This window comes from Teleopsis dalmanni, chromosome 2 (assembly GCF_002237135.1).
Source record: "Teleopsis dalmanni isolate 2A chromosome 2, ASM223713v2, whole genome shotgun sequence".
Taxonomy (NCBI): domain Eukaryota; kingdom Metazoa; phylum Arthropoda; class Insecta; order Diptera; family Diopsidae; genus Teleopsis; species Teleopsis dalmanni.
This window is the reverse complement of record NC_051847.1, coordinates 134,935,545-134,953,282: the sequence shown is the minus strand read 5'-3', so window position 1 is coordinate 134,953,282 and position 17,738 is coordinate 134,935,545. Positions and strand designations below refer to the sequence as shown.

The following is a 17,738-nucleotide window of genomic DNA, read 5'->3' as shown; positions in this document are numbered from 1 at the left end:
ATATTAAAATAATAAATCTAATTATTAAATAATAATTAAGTATATTATAACTTGAATGCGTAACAGAACTTTTGTACAATCATTTCTATTAATCTACTCCTGTGATCATACTTCGTAGATAAAAGTTAAGATTTCACTTTCTTCAGGAGTATTTAAATTCTTGATAGGCGCAGATAAGAAGTAAAAAAAGGATGATTTGTGCAACCAGTACTCAAAACATAGCTAGAAAAGGACCAAGATTGTTTATGCTCTTGATCTTCTTCATCTTAATCTAAAAATATTTAAATTGTTATTAATATTTCCATACTCCATTAGGAGCTTAAGGAGTCTATAAAAGTTTTCCACTGGTTTCTATTTTGTGCTATTGCTCTCAACTTGTTAAACGATTTGCCCATCTCCTACTGAACTATCCTTCTCCATGTCATTACTGGTCTGCCTCTGCTCCAAGACCCCTGGGGGTTTCAAGTAATTGCAGCATGCGCGATATCTTTATAAGGCTTACGCAGTGTATGTCCAATTCAATCATACTTCCTTTTTCTTATCTCATTGTTTACCTTTGTTTGGTGCGTTATACTCCATAGTTCTTCATTTGAAATTGTTCTAGGCCATCATATGCCTAATATGTTGCGCAGGCATCAATTGATAAATGATTGCAATCTTCTTTCGATTTCAAGTCAGGTTTCCAACCCATATAGGCATACCGATTTGACGCATGCCTTAAAAAATTTTACCTTCTTCTTACCTTGGGAATATTAAAAATAATATTTTTAATATTATTATTTTATTAATATATTATTATTTATATTATATTATTTATATACATATATATATATATATTATAATTTATATATAATACAATATTTTTAATATAAAAATAATTTATTATTTGCTTATAATGCTTAAACTGTATTAAATATAAAGTGTCTTAGTAAATTTAGAGCGCTTCAATATTTGCGTTGCTAACTCATGCTCAGTAAATATTATTAGCCGAATTTCGTAAGTTTTCATCTAATCGACACATCTCTGTTTAGCTAGAAATATCACATATTGTTGTTAAATAATCGTGTAATAAACGAAGCTTTATCATCCAGAAGTAGAGTGCCGTCATATTTGCATTTTTAACAAAAATCGAGTTAACTTCTTTTTGTGTCAAGGTCTTGAATTAAATTCTTTCAATTAATTTTGACTCAGTTATTAAATTCTTTAATATTGTTGATTACTTTCATTAGCAATTAAAATGAATTTATTTTTATTTTTTATTGAACTGAACTATTTCTCATCATAAATATTTGGAACCGTTCTGTACTGTTTTTGTCATATATTGTTGTGGGTTTTCTTCTCGTTTTTGGAGGTAATTTCAGAAATCAAAACAAATATTATGCATACATAAAAAATATTTAAATAAACATTTTTTACTATTTTTGAGTTCTGGAATTTATCTTAAGCTGCATGACAGTGATATGAATCTATGGTTTCATTAAATAAGTATGATTAAAATAATAAGTACCGTCGTTCAAATATTGCAACCCATCCGTAGTATATATTAAGTTAGGGTGCCATTAAGGTATATGACAATTTATTTCCCGAAAAATCGGTTGACGGCACCCTCCAGATCGGTTCATTTTACTGAAAAAATAATCTGTGTAAAATTTTAGTTCAATTAGTTCAAAAGTGGAAATGGCCCCCAAGAGCTCCAAAGTTTGTAAAATAACCATTTTATTGCTAGGTTTGTAAGTGCTATGAATGTAATTTAATTTAATATTTCTTCTAATATTATTTCTTCTAAAAAAGGTGCTAATTCTAGAAGGTACTAATACTAAATCGTTCATTTCTGGCCAAAACTTTTGAAATTGTTAAAATAGTTAAACATATGGACTTTCAGACTTCCAAATCTTGGCATGGAAAACACTTTTGAGAATAATTTCGTAAATGTGATGTCTGCAAGCTAAATATGAAAGATCTTTTTCTAAGCGTTTTTCAATAATTGAGCACACTCCGTTAAAACGATCAGTGTTTACTGCTATCGTGTCAATAACTAAAGCTTGCACGTGTTGATTATCTGTGAAATAAAATTACTGTACTGAAAGAAACTAGATAGTATCGGATAATGTAAATAGGAAGACGTGAACGAGATATGGGGAATTTTAATCTAGACCGTATTAAGGTTGAAGAACCTTGTCATTCTTCATTGAATGATTGTTCATTCAATAATATTCATTGATGAATATTATTTAGATTATAATAATTGACATTGTGACGTCATCTTGACCATGTGACGTTTTTTCTGAAAGGTAGTAGGCAAAGTCCAGAGGGAAAAATTGATATTAAGATATGAACTTTTTACAGGGATACTGCATCAGAGTGTATAATTAAAAGTCCTCTTCAGTTAATGTTATATATGGTGCCGCCATTTTAATAGTTTTCCTGTATATGTATTCCATATATAACGAATGGATCAGATCCAGGAACTTTATTGTTAGATTTTATTTATTCTTAGTGCAAAAAGGGCAAAATTTTACTATAACTAAATATTATTACATGTGATATTGTAGCAGGGAAGAATCCACATTGGCAGCTATAGGTCATCAAATACTACGTATGTACTCAGTAGTGAGTGTTCTTAACATGTTTCTATGACATTTCAATTGCCTATATAAAGAAGTGATATTCTCCGTATATCATATGTAAGCATACTATCTATAATGACACTCAAGATGTCGTGTAAATAGCATTAAGATCGTAAAAGGGGGACATTTTTATCTTGAGTCAGGTCATTGAGTAAATACTTTGAGAGTCCGTCTTAAGTAAGCGATCAGGCTTTGCAGCAGCGCCCATATAGCTTCAGCTTTCCAATAACTTGGAGAGCAGCGATAGTTACCAACTAAACATTACTGCTTTATATAGTACATTAGATAACGAGTTGCGATCGATTGAAATTGTCCAGAATTTATCATTATTGAAATCACAGTTATTTAAGCGTTCCATAAATTTTACACTGTGATTGTTTAGTTTCTTTATGCGGTATGAGATATGATTATTTTACGAAGATCATTACCCTTTTCAACCGGAGGCATAGCGCTGGTCATATAATTTAGACTTAGGATCTTTATTCTTATTGTAGAAACTGCTATTATAGCTGAACGCATAACAATGTTCCAAAGAATTATTTCTACTATGTTCACATTAGAATATAGCGTACAAATATCGAATTCTCTTTTGGTGTGTGCTGAGAAGGATTCATTCTTGCTTCAACATATTATCTAGCATATCTTTAAATTGTTACCACAGGTTATGGTCATAGCGCTGGTTGTAAAGAAGAGAAGGCTATTGAAAAATAACTTTAAAAAGCAATTCTGTAGACTTCTGTAAAGTACGATGGGTGCATGTTGCAGAATGCTGGGTTCAAAGGGACATACGTTACTGGACCAATTTTTGTAAATTCAATCCTGTGTCTTTATTTTAAATTTTCATTGCGTTATACGTATATGACCTTGTTTTATAATGAAGGTACGCATTATACGTTACTAAATTAAGAAAGTATTAAAAAAAATATTTTTTCTTATTACTCTTGACCTATTATATTGTTTTGTTAGCGTGTCACGTTGTAAACATTAAGAGTTTTCATAAATTGTAATAACGAAGTAAGGTCTTAAAAGAAATTATCTCTATTTGCATATGTTGAGTATGTTTAAAGGAATAGTTTGAGTATGCTGAGAGGGGGTTTCGTAAGATATTTTAAAATCCCTTTATATTCAAATCATTATGAAAATAAATCAATTTGAGTGAATGGTTTTAACGTCGTTTTAATGGTGAGTGACTAATAAAATAAATTTTTATGTGCCCAAAATTGAGTGACATTTGAGTAGTTATTGTCATAAAAGTTACCAACTGCCATTAACAGATAAAAAACCGTATTAACTTTATCTAACAGATAGCAGAGTATTACTAAAATAGTATCTTAACCATTATGAAATACTGAGTTTAGCAAAATTGTTGTTAATTTTTTTTGAAATACACAAAACAATATGGCAACTATGGCGAAAACTTTGCCCATATAATTTCAATAGTTTGAAATTACAATAAATTATTTCGATTTCATTTTTCTATTTTTTTTTCGGTTGAAATAACTATTGTATCTCGTTAATTATGTGTTTCTAGCGCACAATAATAGCTACAAAACACTTCAAAATAGACAAAATTAAAATATAAAATGAAAAAATTGATTACGCATTGTAAATATACGAAAAAAAAAAAAAATGGAAAACATTTTTATATCATGAATATTAAGAAAAATCTATACTATTAGAAGGAAAATTTTGGGGAAAAACAATAATAATAAATTTGTCATTTTCATTTTGTAATAACATTTTTTTTTTCTATTTTGACTATTTTGCAAAAGGACCCTGCCCTCGTGGCACATTCGCCTGTGACAATGGTAAATTGTGCGTGCCACAACGTCAAATTTGTGATAATCGCTTGGATTGTAAGGACCAAAGCGATGAGCATCCTGTGGAGTGTGGTTTGCTTTATGGCAGTACGGAATTGACCAATAAAATTGTAGGCATACAAATGGAGAAACACAAGCAACAATTGAAAGGAACTGCTGGGAAAAGCAGCAACAACTCCAACACCACCAACAACATCAACAACAGTAACAACATCAACTACAACGGATCTAGAGTTGGAGTTGTAGGCACGTCAACAGCAAATGGAACTATTACGCCAAGCAGCAATGGTGGTATCACTGATACAAATAATAGTTATAGCAAAAGCCAAAGTGGCAGTAGTGCAAATAAAACGCAACCAGATTGTGGTAAGTTAAATACCAAAAGTAATTGGATTTAAAATATTAATTTTATAAAGAAATTTGATATTTGATATTTAAGCCAACACCTAAGGAAGTCATTTAAGTACCACAAAAATTGTTGAAAAGGACAATGATATTAAGTTTGTCAGAGACTTTCTGTTAAACGTTTTAAAATAATTGCTAAGCTTAGTGAACATAAGCAATAAAAGTTTATATAGTCTTTGGAATTTTTAATATCCAATAAGAAAGAAAAATACAAAATTATTAGAATAAAAATAAAATTTAATAGAACAAAACTTAATAAGATATAGTACAGAATAAGAAATTAGAATTAGAAATGTATATTTTTCTAAAGTTAGTGTTAAAAAATGAGAGAGCTCGTGACAAATATCGAAATAGAGTATGTTCATTTTAAGTCTATAAAGATTCTTCAGATAATGTCAATAACCATTAATTATCTCTTTAATACTTCAAGATTTGATATAGATAGGAAAACTATATTTCTCAATATACTTCGTTAAAGATAAAACAAAATCCGTTCTAACTAGTTTTATCGATATTTTTGGATTCGATTCCTCAGTACCTGTAGCTACCTATTAAATTGGTGAATAATAGGATCATAATAGGATCTTTTATATTAAGATCTAAACCATTTAGACACTAACTGTGTAATTGCATCAAAACAATGTGTATGTTTGTATAAAGTTAATTTATTAGATCAATTAAACAGTTCGACATTGCTCTCAAACTGCAACTATATATGTAGAAACCATAATAGTGTCGTAGACAGAATTGTGCTCGAAAGGTATACTAGAAAATGTTTTTTTTTGCAGTGTATTAACTGCAGATTATATTGCCAATGGAATGCTTGCTCTATCTCTTAATCTCATATCCTTGATACGTCACGAAGCAATTATATAGTTTTTTGACTTTTGACAATGTAGATTGTTATATTATATTAAAAAAGCATTCAGTTTTTATTGAATTGCTATGACTGCTATTTTAAGCAGTCATAAGTCTTGTATGAGTTGTAATAACCAGACCCTTGTGACACCGAAAATAGGTTAGTAACACACAGTTAGTGTAAATTTTTTTTTATAGAGTTTAATAATATGAATACAAGTAAGAAGTGAGAAGAAACGGAATCCATTCTGGATCTATTTGAAGAACCTAGGTGCATTAGAAAATGACGAGATTATTTTCAATATGCAATTGATTAGTGGGGCTTAAGTCGTGCCTCTACTATTTTTGACAGTCTGACAACTATGATTCTAGTTAGATGCCATGCAATGAACAGTAAAAAGTCAAGTAAATATTATAATATAGGTCACTAATTTTATAATAAATTTTGACTCATATCTCAAATGTGACAGTATTATCTGAGTGTCAATTACTATTCACTATTGTGATTTTTTTTTACATCAATAGATAAATGCACGAAGATATTGGAAAAATCAAGGATTTTATTTCTCTTATAGTATCAGCAACATGTCTAGAATCTTTTTAGCAACATGTCTATTATGTGAACATGATTCAACATGTCTAGAAGCTTCTTAGCAACATGTATATTATGTGAACATGATTCACTGAATAGTTTTAAGTGTCGATTTCGGGAAGAATGGAATAAATTTTAAGAACATACTTTAGAGAGTTTCCACTAATGATTTTATTCTTTCTTCTAATTATTTGCAACTTAATTAAAACTATTCCTATGCTTAAGTTTTATAATTAAAAATAGAAATTATTATTATTCTAGTTTATTCTAGTAAAAGGTAGGATTTTTAGTTTCCATTCAAACTCTTTTCGATTTCATTACGAAAACTGCAAAGTACACCTTCTATACATTATTTTTATTACTCAAAACAATTTCTGCTTAGATTTCTTAAAAGAAATAGTAGAACATATTGTATTATTTACTTACATCTAATTTGAGTTATTTCTATCGCTTTACAGAAATCGTAACATATCCGAAACAGTGTACCTGTAGATCAAAAACAATACTTTATTGCGGTCAATATGCAAAAATCAACAGAATACCAAAGATAAGCGCAGAGGTAAGTGGAATCCAAAAGTTTTCCAAGTTTACTAATTTTAATCAAACCAAAATATATAAACAAAACTACCAACAACAATTAAGAGTTCAAAAATTTAAATTTATTTACACAGGTGACAAATTTAATGATCAACCGAAACAATTTAACTCTGCGTGAAAATGCATTTAGTAAACTTAAGCATTTACAAAGGCTGTAAGTATAAACAATACCTCTAAACGTTTACATTTAAGAACGTTTTTATATATACTAACCCTCGCTGATATACAATCAGGAGTGAAAATCACCGACATTAAAAACAGAATTAAATTTCCAGAGAAGTTAATTCCTTTCCACAATCTAAATCCGTTTCGCTATTCTATTCTCCTTTTAATATCTTTCGTTTCATGTGGCGCCGGTTACAGTACCTTAAAGTACAACAGCATATCAGTACTACCTCAAGGAACATTTCGTGGGCTTCCACAACTGGAGCGCCTAGATGTGCGCTACAATAATTTTAGCAGTTTGTCGTTTGGTGTTTTTCACGGCCTAGTGTCGCTGCAATGGTTATTCCTAATATCAAATCGACTGGAGCATTTTCCATTGACACATTTGCTGGATATGCCAAGACTGGAATGGTTAATGCTGAGCGATAACTTACTCACATTGCGTAATGATAAATTTCCACGCATGAATCGCCTATACGAGCTGTAAGTATTGCACTGCTAATAAACTTAAATGAGCGTTGAAGGCAAATCGAAAGGGTTTTGTCGATGCCGGCAATGGGGTAGTGTGTGATTTGCGGACGGAAAAGTCAAACATATGTTTTGAGGCAACGTTTATTTTGTTGGGAAAGGCAGATTTGTGCGATTGATGCTGCCTTGCCTGGTAGCAGTAATAAAAGTAAATCGCTTCTGTAAAATGTTATTGACATTTTCCCTTTTTTCTCGTGTTTTAAATTTCATTTTCTTTCTTTGGGTTACGTTATGTCTTGGGTTAAAATATTTCTTAGTTTTTATTATTTTTTATTTTTTGTATTAGAGTGATTTTTATATGAGCGTAAAATTATTGATGCGTGAATTTTACTTAATTTGCGATGACATAAACAACCGAGTTTTCAGCCTATTTTAGCAGCAAGTTTAACAAAATCTTTAGGATAATATAAGTCAGAAGCATGAATGGGAAACCAGTGTGCAGTTCATTTGATAACATAAACTTATTGATGTATGTTTGATATATAGTAAAAGTATCACACTTTAGCAACACTAAATACTTTTTTAATAATTTAATTAACTCGATTTTTTTTAATCTAAACAGGCAAGATTTTTGCAAAATATCAAAGTAAATATCGTAGATCCTATAAATATATATATTTATTTTTTATCAAGCTCGACGAGTTCATTTAGTCTTATCCAGCTGTCCATTTTAACCCAAACTACTCATTTTTTCAGTCATTAAAATAAAACTTTACGTACATACTTTTCGAGATCTGATCGTCGTCGGATTTGTCAGACAACAATTGAGAAATTGTTTTCTTGTTTTTAAGAAAAATATACAAATAAAGATTGGTACATAAGAGATTATATAGGATTTTATATAGCTTTATCGGTTCAGATTTTAATATAGCTGCCATAGAAAATACCGAATCAGGCATACATTTTCTTTGGTATGTACTATAAATATAGCTCTTAAATATTCAGATGATATTGGAACATGTATTTCTTAGAAAAACTTTTTTGTCACATATATATTGTTATATAAAATAGATAAGATAATACTATTTATTATATATAAATATATATAAATGTAAAGTGTATCTATAGTAAGCTTCGGCAGAGCTTAAGCTAGCTAACATCTTTATTGTTTTAAAATATGTAATGATATCATTTTTAGATTTATTTAATTGTTTTAAAGAAGTTTACAATCCCATATCACCTTAAAAAATGAATTTATTTGAAACAGATTTTTATTGGTTTTGTGCAAATATATATTAATATAATATAATTGTGATTAATATAATAAGCTGCGATGTAAATTTTTCGGAACATATGAATCTAATCTCATAAGAATAATAATAGTTTTAATAATGCATCAATGCAAGTTCTGATTTTAGTATTAAATTGCTTGTAATAGACAACAAATAACAACAAATAAGCATATGATTAACTTATAACTTCATTTCATTGATGTTGGAAGGTTCCGGAGTAACATGCTTTCAAGACAAAAAATTGTCATTGGAAGTACTTTCAAATTGAAAACATTTTATAGAGCATGTTTTTCAACTCTTCTTAGTTCTAAATTAAATTCTTCTTTCTTTTTTTATTTTAATACCATGTGAGAATACAATTTTTTTAGAAAATAAAATATATTTTATTCAGTTATGCAATTTATTTGTGCAATATAAGTAATTCTATATATTTAGACAGAAAATGTTTGACACACTCTAGAACATCTTATTTAAAATCATCCTTTTCGTAATTTAATCTAATCTAACGAATTTGTCTTAGGCCTTTTTTACTCAGTCAGTATTTGTATTTGTAGAAGTCAAAAACAACATTGTTTTAGTTCAAACCAACATTTCGTTTTAATAGAAATGCGAGATGCGAAATGTTTCTGAATAAAGATCAGATATATGGAAATTATTATTTTTTTTTCACTGCCCCTAAAATTATGTCATAATTTTTGGCGAAGAGGAAACTATGCATCACTTGTCACCATCCAGGTTTATGGTCCGATTAATAACCGTATTTACGATTCGGTGCGAATAGTGTTGCATCATAGCATTTGCTAATATGTATTGCAGACTTTTGCATTACATGAACAAAATATATAAATATATATAAATATGTAACGTCAAAAATCTATAGCACTAATATGCTAACTGATATTCTTCACATATAAGGCGTTGGTTTGTCTATTATGAGTAGGGACAGCCGCTTGTTAATGTTGATTAATTATGGTGTTATGAACTTGACATGTTAAAACCAGTATATGTTATTTCAATAATCGTTCACTTTAACAAAAAGTTTTTTGTACAATTCTTTTGTTAGATCAAAAAATTCGTTAGAATTAATTAATTCGTTTAACAAAGAAATTTAGTTAATAATAGTTAAGTAATATTTTTTGAAAATTTTGTTCTTCAAAATATAAATTCGTGTTTTTTGATGTTCTCTATTAGTTCTTTATCTATTTCCAGTTGCAAGTCTACTAATCACAATCATTATTTGTGGTGTAATGTATATAATTTTTTTAACGTCTATGCTTGCAAATCGCAGCATTTTTGAGAATCATTTACCTTGTTATTTCTGCGTTAGATTTCCTTTCATATTAGCACTTTGTTTTGCAGTATTTAAACATTGACCACTCTATATAACTATGCAGAATTCATTATATAGAATAGAAACATTTATAAATTTTATATATTTGAAGACTATACTGTGTTAGTTGACACCAATTCGAAGAAATTATATGTATTTTTTACATTTCTGATTATTAAATATTGCAACTTTATAAATTTTAAATATTTTTGGTTTGTTAAAAAGCATTCAACATGGTTGCCCATGCCTGGCTTAACCCTTCGCTTTTTTGTCGCTTGTGTGAATACTTTATTTTTTTCTTTTATATCGTATCTTAATTTTTGTTTTTGTATTTCTTTTACAGTTATTTGGATTATAATAGAATTGAATATATCGGAGAGACCTTTGCACAATTGGATAATTTGCATTTACTGTAAGTAAAAAAATTGCTTAACATAAAATTGAAACTTAAATTTTCTTAATAAAATATTCTACTGAATATTTTTTGTGAAAATTAAGGCAGAATTTATTTAAATTCATTAAATATTGGCTAAATTATTTATGGTACAAAAAATTGTGTCTGTTATATTGAAAAGAAAAAAGTGAAGGTCAAAGCTATAGTTGGAACGTAAAAAAAAAAATTAATATTGGGAATTGGGTGATATTACTCATATGGTAGATGTTGGCCTTTCTATGTTATTTCATTTATATACTGTATTTGATTAAAATAATAAATATTTCGTAACCAACGTTAAACTGTTTGTAAGCTTCCAATTTCCTGCTTTATGTAAGAACAAGATTAAGTATCACTTGCTTATACCAGGGCTTCGTACCGGAAATTTGCACGCTCCGGTTTTCTCTTCAATTTTGAAAAAATAGTTTTATAACTTCTGAAAATAACCAATATAATTTGCTTTGTTGGATTTGGTCCTGGCAAAAATATCAAATTTTTCGGTTTACGGTTCAGTTAATTCACAAAACTTACGTTTAAAAAACATTTTAAATTGTTTAAAAATGTCTGCTCTACTTATTAACATTTTGAAGTTGAGAGAAAACAGACTTAGATAGTTTTGAAAGGGTTAGGCACTATGCCACCACGTCACTGCATCCTTTGAGAATTATTGTAACAAACCCACTTTAGTTCGATAGGCTCGAAGCAGTTAAGAATGTCATTATGTCCCTTGTAGAGATGTTGCCTATTTCCGTTAAAAGTGGATCGGCACTTATGGAAAATAGACTTACTCTCTCATATACTTACTCTGTTCATATTTAGGTAAAAAACCCGAAAGTAACAAAGATCAAGTGCGGCTAGTGCATCCTTAATTTGATAATTTCACCGAAGATCCGGTCTTCCTCCACGTCTTCTTCCTTTAACTGCTACTTCCATCTTTTTCCATGGAGCATTGTCATCCATTCTCATGACATGCCCAAACTAGTCAACTTATTGAATGTTAATTTGCTAAATGTTGTTAATAAAGCGCATATGGCTTTATAGCTTGTTTCATTCAGATATGGTAGTCGGTACCAGGATCAAAGATATTTCAGTGCGGGTTCATTCTTCTGTGATAGCGTACATGCTTTTCCACCATACAGAAAACACAGGTAGGATAAATGACTTATAGAGTGTAATTTTGCCAGTGGAGAGACCATCTATATCTCACTTGCTTTCTAAGCTCATAGAAGCACCTATTGGCAATGCTTTCTAGGCTGTCATCGTTGTTGTTAGTTATGGCTGTGCTAAGATAAATGAAATCCTTGACAGCTTCGAAACTATAAGCGCCAAGGTTACCGAGCTGAGGCATTGCGGCGTGAATTTAATATGTTATGTTGTTGTGGATAGCTGCTTTACAATCAACAAAAAAATTATGGCTGTCGGAGCGATGACTGTGAACATTTACCAGGATTTGTCACAATGTGAATATCTGGTTAATTATGGAGCAACTAGGTTAAAATCAATTAGTGTATTGGTATGTATTTTTAACATTACACACAGGTACGATTGAAAGCACCAGTTACTCGTAAAGCCATATTAAATGACTAAAAATATTAAAACCTGTTAATTAGTAGCATTGAAAATAAAATGAATAATTGAGTTTACTAGTGTAATTAAAAATGAAATAAGTTATGCTACTTAATAACACCTATGCGCATTTTGTGAATTGAGCAACTTAAGACCTAACCGATAGATCAAAAACCAATAGCGATATAACCAGTTACTCCATAAACTCATATATAATCAAATAAATCAAATACTTCTTACACCTCATTTAGTTTACGAGTGTAGAAGTATTAACTCACAGAATAGCAGTTCTAGGCTAACTTTAGTGTAAGATTCCGGCCAAATGAGTTTCTATTGGAGAGCTTCTGTGCCTTTTACCTATAAGTTTCTGTTTCTGCCAATTACAGACGAGGATGGAATAATGATAACTTTTTGTGATTGAAATTTACTAAATCTGATAATGCATTCTGGTTAAGGGCAACATGCCCCTTAACTTGGATTTTAGATTTTAAATCTAGAATTTCAGACTTAAGCCATAGAAACCAGATAGAAGTGTTTAAAAAAATATTGTATTTTATGGGATCCTGGGCGATATGAACGACGATATTATGTTATCATGATGCGTTTAAATATTAGAAAATTTGTTTATGCGTATTTAGTTTAATCGTTATCATTTCAGATTTATAAATTAGTTGTATGAATTACTACACATTTAATTTATGAATTATAGTAATATAAAAATTCATATTATATATAGTGGAGCAGCTTTCTCAAATATGTGAATTGTGATGCTCTTTTAATTAATTGGTTATACCTTAAAATCATAATTAAATATGGGACGCGAAGGTTATTTTAATTAATATGTGAAAGTGAAGACTTTTTTTATTAAAAAACATTTAACAGAAAAATTGTTTAAATAAATATTAAATTTTTTTAAATAAATATAGATGTTTAAACTAAACCACTTTTTAAATATATTTTTTATTTATTAGAGAAGAGAGAATCTGTAAAAAACGATTATTTATCAGTGCATATAACAAACAGTGCTATACATATTGTACATCAGCAAATTACTTTCAAAATGAAATAATTATCCTTGTTCTTAAAATCTAACAAATTTATATATTATTGCCTTATGTAAACTGAATTTGATTGGCATATATAATTAAAATGCAATATTCTTCCATATTTTCGAAAGTCATAAATAATTCAATACGCAATAAATCAGAAAGTTGAACGATTAACTATTATCGTTCACACATTAAATAAACAATTTTTGTTATATATGAGTAAACCATATACATTATTAAAGAAAATTTATTTTTTTCCAACCCATCGCAGACAGCATTTACAATACACTCCAACATTAACATGTATTGAACCTCAACTGAGACTGACTGCAATCGACACATGTTGCGTATACGCACTGTTGACCCAAACCCTGTACCTTTTGACAAATTAATGTGTCTACTTTTAACTTTGCCTTACTTATGTGTTTATTATTTATTGGCAAATAAGCTCAATATTCTAACAGAAATGCTGAAAGTCCAGTGAGTATGCAAATTGTAGGGCTTAAGTTAATGAAAAACCAAGTAAAAAAAAAAGAAAAACAATAAATTGAAAACCATTATTTTGTCAAATAAGATCAATTTTAGTACATTTGTCACCTTAATGGGCTATCCTTGCAAAATATGTTCAAGGACATGAAATAATACCGTTGTCTCTGCGTTTCGGTGCGGTGTGATTTCTGTTACTTTTAATTTCTATTTGTGTACAGAAGTTGAGCTTCTGAACCTGTAGCATTTGTAGTGGGATGGTGGGGTTAAGATTTTATTTGGCCCTTTTGGGTTTCCATATGTCCAGCAGTGAAAGATTAAGTTACAAAGCTAAACAGTAAATTTAATACTGGCACAAATCTAGTTTACGTCTAATTGAAATGAAAGAGTGTTAGAGATAAATTTAAAACGGTTTTGTGTACATGAATTAATAGATTTAAGGGATTGAACCAAATTTAGTTAGGGTTTTAAATGAGAAGTTCTAAGCATGATATGTTTTCAAATAAACAAATAAAAACGTAAAATATTTCAGTTAAACTTAATATGAGATAAATGTTGCATAGAAAAAGTGATTACAAATTTAGAGTAACAAAATATAAAACATTTTTTGTCTAAATTGCATCCCTAAAAGAGATTAATTTAAGTGAACAGTTATTATAAACATTCTGAACCCTTTTAAAATACTTAAGTCTGAGCGGTTATATGTCCCAAAGGTTAGTTTTACATTTAAAATTAAGTTGCAATGTTTTAAAGTACTCTTCAGTTTCTATATGTTAATACTGAGTTTTAATTCAAGCGAGAATGTCTATATAAAATAAAACAAGTTGCAGTATTGTGGTGATGGCTAAGAACAAAATAGTTCTTAATTTGTTTATGAAGAATCTTCAAAGTAACATTAAATATATTATCACAAAGAAAAATGTATTTCATTCACTTTTATATTTTCTATTGATTAAATAAAATAAAAAAATGAATAGAGTTCTTCAGTCTCTTAGGTCACGTCTAATAAAAAACTCCAATTTTTTTTTGAGCGGTGAAATTACTATTACGTTTATTATTTATATTTTGACCATTGACATCATAATTTCTTAGGTATCAGCTGATATACACAGAGTCTCAGTCTCAAGTATCAGTTTGCACAGTATATAAAAGCTGTGACGCAGTAAAAAAATGGAATTAACTTAAGAAAAGTTTATTCCACTTTGATGCGACGATTTTTTTATAATTTGCAGGACAATAGTGCATTCGTCACTTTGCTTTCTCGTACTGAAACGCACCTAGAACGAATTTAATCGAGAATATCATTCGCTTAAAACCAGTATGAACCAGTATGAAAGAAAAGTCTACAGTACTAAATATGATGTACTATTTTTTTTTTTTTTTGTAAAAACCACTGGTTCATTTTGTAAATCTTAATAAATGTATATTTAATATCTTTATTAAAGAACCCAGATGAAATATTTGTACACACATTTTAAATTCCAACAAAATCTCTTGCTATACAAGCACTTTAGAAACATTTCCAAAACGTTTGATTGACCAAAACTAAAATACACTAAAATATTTTACTGATCTCTTCATGCATACTAAAAAGTGCACTATGTTTGTAAAAAGAAACACTGAAAATTTAATATGGAATGTCACAAAAAGTACACTACTTTACTGTTTCGGATATGTCGCTTTGATTTTTAGTGAACTTCTACTGTTTCTTGTGACGTTCGTTAATGTACTAAATTCCAACAAAATCTTTTGCTATGCAAGCAAATTAGAAACATTTCCAAAACGTTTGATTGACCTAAACTAAAATACACTAAAATATTTTACTGATCTCTTCATGCATACTAAAAAGTGCACACTGTTTGTAAAAAGAAACACTGAAAATTTAATATGGAATGCCAGAAAAAGTACAAAGTAGTGTACTGTTTCGGATATGTCGCTTTGAGTTTTAGTGAACTTCTTCTGTTTCTTGTGACGTTCGTTAATGTCTAATTCCAACAAAATCTTTTGCTATACAAGCAATTAGAAACATTTCCAAAACGTTTGATTGACTAAAACTAAAATACCTAAAATATTTACTGATCTCTCATGCATACTAAAATATGTTCACTATGTTTGTAAAAAAGAAACACTGAATATTTAATATGGAATGTCAGAAAAAGTACAAAGTAGTGTACTGTTTCGGATATGTCGCTTTGAGTTTTAGTGAACTTCTTCTGTTTCTTGTGTTGTTTATCAACGTAAACACTAAGAATTATTTGGTGTGTTTCAGGCATGAGTAGTAGTGGAATATCCACTATGCGATTTACTATTTAAAACGTTGATAATGTGTAAAAACTGATAATAAAATCTTTATATGAGATAATGTGAAACTAAAGCAATTTGGACGTTGATTTTATGAAAATACTGATAATGCAAGATCGTTATAAAGAATTTTTTTTAATTAAACAAATGTACAAATATACAAATGATGGTAATTCGAATCATGTGTATAAAATAGTTACTGCTGACAAGTCATGGATGTACTATCCATAAAATCTTATAACTAAATAGCACTTGACTGTATGGAGTTTTTATGATGAACCAAATTATAACTATGTGGTCGGCAGCTATGTGACTTGAACAGTCGGAAAAACTAATCCAGTTGGTACAGAGCCATTATACTGAACAGGTCGATTCTGAATGCCACACCACAATTTGCTTGTTAAAATTATTAGCAGAAATGAAGACAGCTAACACCTAAAGACCGATAGTTTTCCATCATAGCAACATAAAGAGAACTTTTACACATTCAATGCAAAATTGGCTTATTGAACAAACATTCGATATATAGCGCTAATTTGGCATCCAATTCGTATTTTTATTCCTCCACGTCAACTAGAAATTACTGTGGCAATGATTTTTATTTTCAGAACGAATTATGGATGCTAGTTAGGATGCCAAAGATGAGTATTATCAGTCACACACCAATTTCTTCTTCTTAATTTGTTCTTTTCTCAATTTCTTATTGCTATTACTGTATTTTTTATAGATCAAAATATAATCAGTTAATACACATAGGTTTTTACCTTTATAGTTATTTTTATAATTTTTTATTATTTCATATTTGATATTAAAAATCAGATGATGCTTTAAAAATTGTCTTTTTTATCTTTAGTGATTTGAGCTGGAATCGTATAAGTTCTATACATACGGAAGCATTTTGGGGACTTACGGATATCAGAGATATGTAAGTACATATATTTATTTCTATCATTATATTGTTTTGTAATTTGAATGTTATATTAGTATAGTCAAAAAAAATAATTGGGCGGTTTTTTTTTAAATGTGATTGAATTGTAATGAAGTGGAAAGGTCATTCATTGTCAGATATTTACCGATATGCCTACCAAATTTAAAAAAAACTGGTCAAAACATCTCAAAAATTCTTTCTGTTAAATACACTTTAAGTTATTTAAGTTACTACTTTAAGTTATAATTACTAATTTGCCATAAAAAATCAAAATAAATTATTAGTTTAATTATATTTTTTTTATAATCACAGCATGTGGTTTTTATACAAAAGTTATAGGTTGCACATAATAGAAATATAGATAGATTCAAATATCGTTATTGTTTATTAACATTCATCACACAACATCACATTTAAGGAATTTGAAATGGACTCAATTCAAAATTGTATCGACAAAATATTTATGGGGTTTAATTTCATTTATACGAATCGTTTTATGTCAAGTAAATATGTTATCACATACTAACGACAAAGATTTCAAATGTTCGAGAAGCTAAGAAGAAAGTACAGACATACAATTATCAGTAAGTTTCTTTATATTAAATGATATCAACATAGATCCTGTATTGATTTCCAAGGACAAAAAATGTTTGTTTAAAAAATATTAATTTTGCTTATCTTATTATCTTCCCTCTATCCTGTACGGACTTATTTGTATTTCTATGAAATGACGATAAGCTGTTCTCTGATATATCAGAGATTAAGGTCCATTTTCATTTAATATTTTTTTAAGTAATCAAAATTAGTTGGTTAGGTGTAGT

At 29.0% G+C, this 17,738-nt stretch overlaps 1 protein-coding gene across 1 annotated transcript; it reads left to right on the top strand.

The window, feature by feature from the left end:
- Positions 1 to 1,677: 1,677 nt before the first annotated feature.
- On the top strand, positions 1,678 to 16,918 carry LOC119675751 (relaxin receptor 2-like). Its single transcript, XM_038086957.1, has 7 exons — positions 1,678 to 1,726; positions 4,400 to 4,813; positions 6,761 to 6,861; positions 6,974 to 7,053; positions 7,263 to 7,547; positions 10,498 to 10,566; positions 16,843 to 16,918. The coding sequence occupies exons 1-7, from the start codon at positions 1,678 to 1,680 to the stop codon at positions 16,916 to 16,918; spliced, it is 1,074 nt and encodes a 357-aa protein (XP_037942885.1).
- Positions 16,919 to 17,738: the final 820 nt, after the last annotated feature.

Coding starts and splice junctions, on each gene's coding strand:
- LOC119675751 (XM_038086957.1), top strand. CDS start 1,678: ATGGCCCCCAAGAGCTCCAAAGTTTGTAAAATAACCATTTTATTGCTA. Junction 6,862..6,973: donor TACCAAAGATAAGCGCAGAG/GTAAGTGGAATC, acceptor TTATTTACACAG/GTGACAAATTTAATGATCAA. Junction 7,548..10,497: donor ATGAATCGCCTATACGAGCT/GTAAGTATTGCA, acceptor TTTCTTTTACAG/TTATTTGGATTATAATAGAA.